Below are 3630 nucleotides of genomic sequence, written 5' to 3'. Positions count from 1 at the left end.
GCTACCTTGATGTTGCCTTTTCTGAAAGGCATTCTGGTGCTAGATCCAAGCACCCTCTCTCTTGGTTTTTAAAGTGGCAAATTTCTGGCCCTTTGGATGGCTGTCTTCTTGCCAAACTTCTAATTAGTTTGAAGCTATTATTCTTGGAATAGCCTTTTGGTTCCCTTGGTGCTGGTAGCAAGGAAACCAAGAGCTCTGAGGGGCACTAGTCAGGAGAGATCAGAAGTTCCTATCCTTTTTTAGAGTCTCTGCTCCCTCTGAGAATTTGAGAAAAGCTACCCAGAAAAAACAACCAGAAAGAATTAAGGATCAGAGGAAGTAATCACAGGAGATGCTCCTTCTTCCTGCCTCATGAAAAAGAACCACAAATAGATAGGTCTTTGGGAGACTTCATGACAAGGGGGCAAGCCAGTGCGCCTGCTGGGGGTGAGCAGCATCCTTTGGGTGAGTGATAAGATAGACTAAATGACAATCTGCATTTGGAAAAACCCAGGAAGATGCATTTGCTCTTCAGAAGGTGTAGATCTGGGAAAATTGGGGGAAAAAAAAGAAGCCCATAGCCTACAGAACCATGCCTTTTAAATATGGCTCAGAAATAGATAGCAACATTAATAATAATCACTGTCTTTGCCCATTCCATCCAATGTATCCTCTTACTTTTAAATTTGATGCTTTCTGCTAAGAAAAGGGAGAGAATTGGTGGAACAATGACAGAAAAGGACCCAAATGCAATCGAGGTTACACTCAGAACAAATTTAATGTGACTTAGGAAAAGGCCAAGGAGGAGGGCATTTCATTAGACAATCGACCTGAAAATCAGATCTAACTTAAGTCACCCATTGGGCGTGTTCATTTCTATTTATAGCCAAGGACACTGGCCCGCTGATAACTGATTCTGAGAATGCAGAGGATTTGTGTGGACAAAACAATAGTGCTGATGATCTGGGAAGGGTGGTCCATCCATCAAGGGATGAAGCTAACCTTCTTTTCATTTGCTGGAAATGTGCAGAACTTGTTTAACTCTTCCCATATCATAAAAAAAAAAAAAGCCAGAACAATAGTTTCATTTAGGATTAACGGGCACAGATGCCTCTGTATGCCCTTGGATTCTTGCAGAACCTGTGTGTATTTGGTGAGGGATTTGTTTCAAATGTTCTCTGAATCAAAGGACTGCTTTTACTTGATATGATGCTTCAGACAGCTTTGATCTCAAATTGAAGTTTGGGATACATTAGGATGGGTTTGAAACCCATCCAGCAGAGAATGATGGAGCCCTGCGCATCAACTACGCAAGCATCAAACGTGCTGAGGTCCGACATAGTCAATAATTCTGTGGTTATTTTAGACGAGGCTTCTATGATTACATCTTCATTATGCACAAAGGACAGTGCTATTTCCAACCTAGGGAGCAGTGGCCTTGCCTTTGTTGTCCTTCTAGGTATCACTTGAAGTCAGATGGACTGAAAGCCCAAGGCAACATGTTATGAAGTTGTTCTATAAGTTATTTCAGAGAAATTGACTTACCATACCACTCATCAACCCATGCAAAAGCCTGTCTATGTCCAATCAGCAGAATGTCTCGGACCACCTAAAAAGGAAAAGGAGGAGGTTGAAATAATACTATGTTTGATTAAGACTATCTGGAAAATAGGTTGTTCCCAATTCTGAGAATCTTGGTGATTACAGAGTTCACAATCCCTCTGTCCACATGTGGCGACAATTCTAGGCTGATATACACAGACATTGTGTTTGCTGCGCCTGCCCTGCTGCCCCCCACCCCCACCCCTGGGACCTTTCCACGGCATGCGTATACTTGCTGTGAATTAATCTCTTTGGCTTATTTGAGAGTAGGGCTCAGGGTGCGTACAAGCTAATGACAACCACAGCAGTGATACGAATGAATCTCTAGGCCTATTGCCTTGAAGTTTTTCTCTTCATTTATCTTTACTAGTGTCTACTTTTCATTTGTGGGAGGGTGTGAGTCTCACTGGTGCCCAGATGTCATAAATATTGGAAATCTAGAACACTTTTCTGGGCAGCAAGTCACTTCTAAGCAAAGAACATTTAACATTCCCTCTTCTCTGATGAAATAGCCTAAATATTGATTCAATTAAAAAGCAAATGAAAGTATGGAATATAAGGTAGGTAAATATCCTTTTAGGTTTGACTTTCATCTAATAGAAGGAAAAAAAAAGAAGTTTCATCAACTATTACTGAAAGAGATGAAAAAAAGAGACCTGAACTAGAAAAGAACATAATGGGAATAATAAGCTTGACTAGAGACAAAAGCAATGAAATTGTTTCTTATGGTGACATATCATGGCAATAAAATGCTAAGGAAAATAACATATACTATGTGTGTGTGTTATACTGTACATGTGCTTTTATGTCATGATATCCTTTTTTGTCCTGTATAAATATGTTTTTTTACATTTCTTGGATACTCACAATTTCCCTCCAACATTCCTTTCTTCCTGCCAAACAAATCCAGTGATTGTCAAAAACCTCTCGTGGAAGGTTCAAGCATGTTTCGATAAATGAAGGATTTTAATTGGGTGAATTTTCAGAAACAAGGAAAGCATTTATAATGAAGTGTTTATTACTCCAGGCCTCTGGATATCTAGTGAGGCTTTTATGACTTGGAAGTAGGAAACATATCATGAATATAGGAAACGACACGCAGCCATGCACACTTGAGTGCTGAGTGTGTCAAATTCATGGAAATCAAAAGAACAGCATCCAGGCATCAGTAAATATACCCTATTTCGTAAAGCACAACACAGCTGTTGGCTGGAAACAAGAACTCAATAATATGCTAATGGCTTGCTTTCGAACATTTTTTTCCCCTTAACTGTGAATAGATTCTTAAAAAAAACAAAGGTGTTCAGAGAAAGGCATCCCTGGCACCTTAAACCCAGGCAAATGCTGGCCTCAGATACTCATTAGCAACTCGTGCCAGAGCAGGTGTTTTTGGGGTGTTGATAACACTTCATTATATTTGGAAGCGGGCAAAGGAAATGCCTACGTCCAAAGCATAAATCTTACAGGTATGTCAAAGAAATAAGTTCTCGAAACTAGCCAAAGTTACCTGTGAGAAAAGAAACACACAGAGCCCTGGGGCAATCCTCGTATTCTTTGTGAGAGCAAATAAAACTCACTAGGATAGTGGCCCTACTGAGCAGAGATCATTTTGTATTAAAAAGTTATGGAAAAAAAAAAAAGGGATGCTGTGGGAAGTCAAAGAAGACAAAGCCTTAGATAGACACAGAGCTGAGGCTGGGAAATATTTACTCTGGGAGCTGCGACTGTCTTCCTGCTTGAGGACCAGGACACAGAAAAAAACAGGAGGTCCTAGAACTCGATTTCTATGTATTTTACTCTATTCCCACTCCTGGCTGGCAGAATGGGTTCTGGAGCTCAGGAGAGGATTGACAAACATCTCTGTTTAAGAGAACAATGTTGGCGAGGATGTGGAGAGACAGGAACACTTTTACACTGCTGGTGGGACTGCAAATTAGTGCAACCTCTGTGGAAAGGAATTTGGAGATACCTCAGAGAGCTAAAAATAGAAATACCATTCGATCCAGCAACAGCACTATTAGGCATCTACCCAAAAGAGCACAAAACATT

The 3630-nt window shown here is 40.5% G+C and overlaps 1 protein-coding gene across 3 annotated transcripts in view; it reads right to left on the bottom strand.

The window, feature by feature from the left end:
* The window catches only part of PITPNC1 (phosphatidylinositol transfer protein, cytoplasmic 1), a 130854-nt gene that overhangs the window by 15414 nt on the left and 111810 nt on the right, over nucleotides 1-3630 (bottom strand). For all 3 annotated transcript variants that reach the window (XM_012656903.1, XM_012656904.1, XM_012656905.1), the window contains one exon: nucleotides 1525-1588. In XM_012656903.1, the coding sequence (XP_012512357.1) occupies nucleotides 1525-1588 (64 nt within the window). The remainder of the gene's footprint in view (nucleotides 1-1524; nucleotides 1589-3630) is intronic.

The sequence above is a fragment of the Propithecus coquereli genome, unplaced genomic scaffold (assembly GCF_000956105.1).
Source record: "Propithecus coquereli isolate 6110/MARCELLA unplaced genomic scaffold, Pcoq_1.0 Scaffold526, whole genome shotgun sequence".
NCBI lineage: Eukaryota > Metazoa > Chordata > Mammalia > Primates > Indriidae > Propithecus > Propithecus coquereli.
The sequence above is the reverse complement of the archived record's forward strand: the minus strand, read 5'-3'. Positions and strand labels throughout refer to the sequence as shown.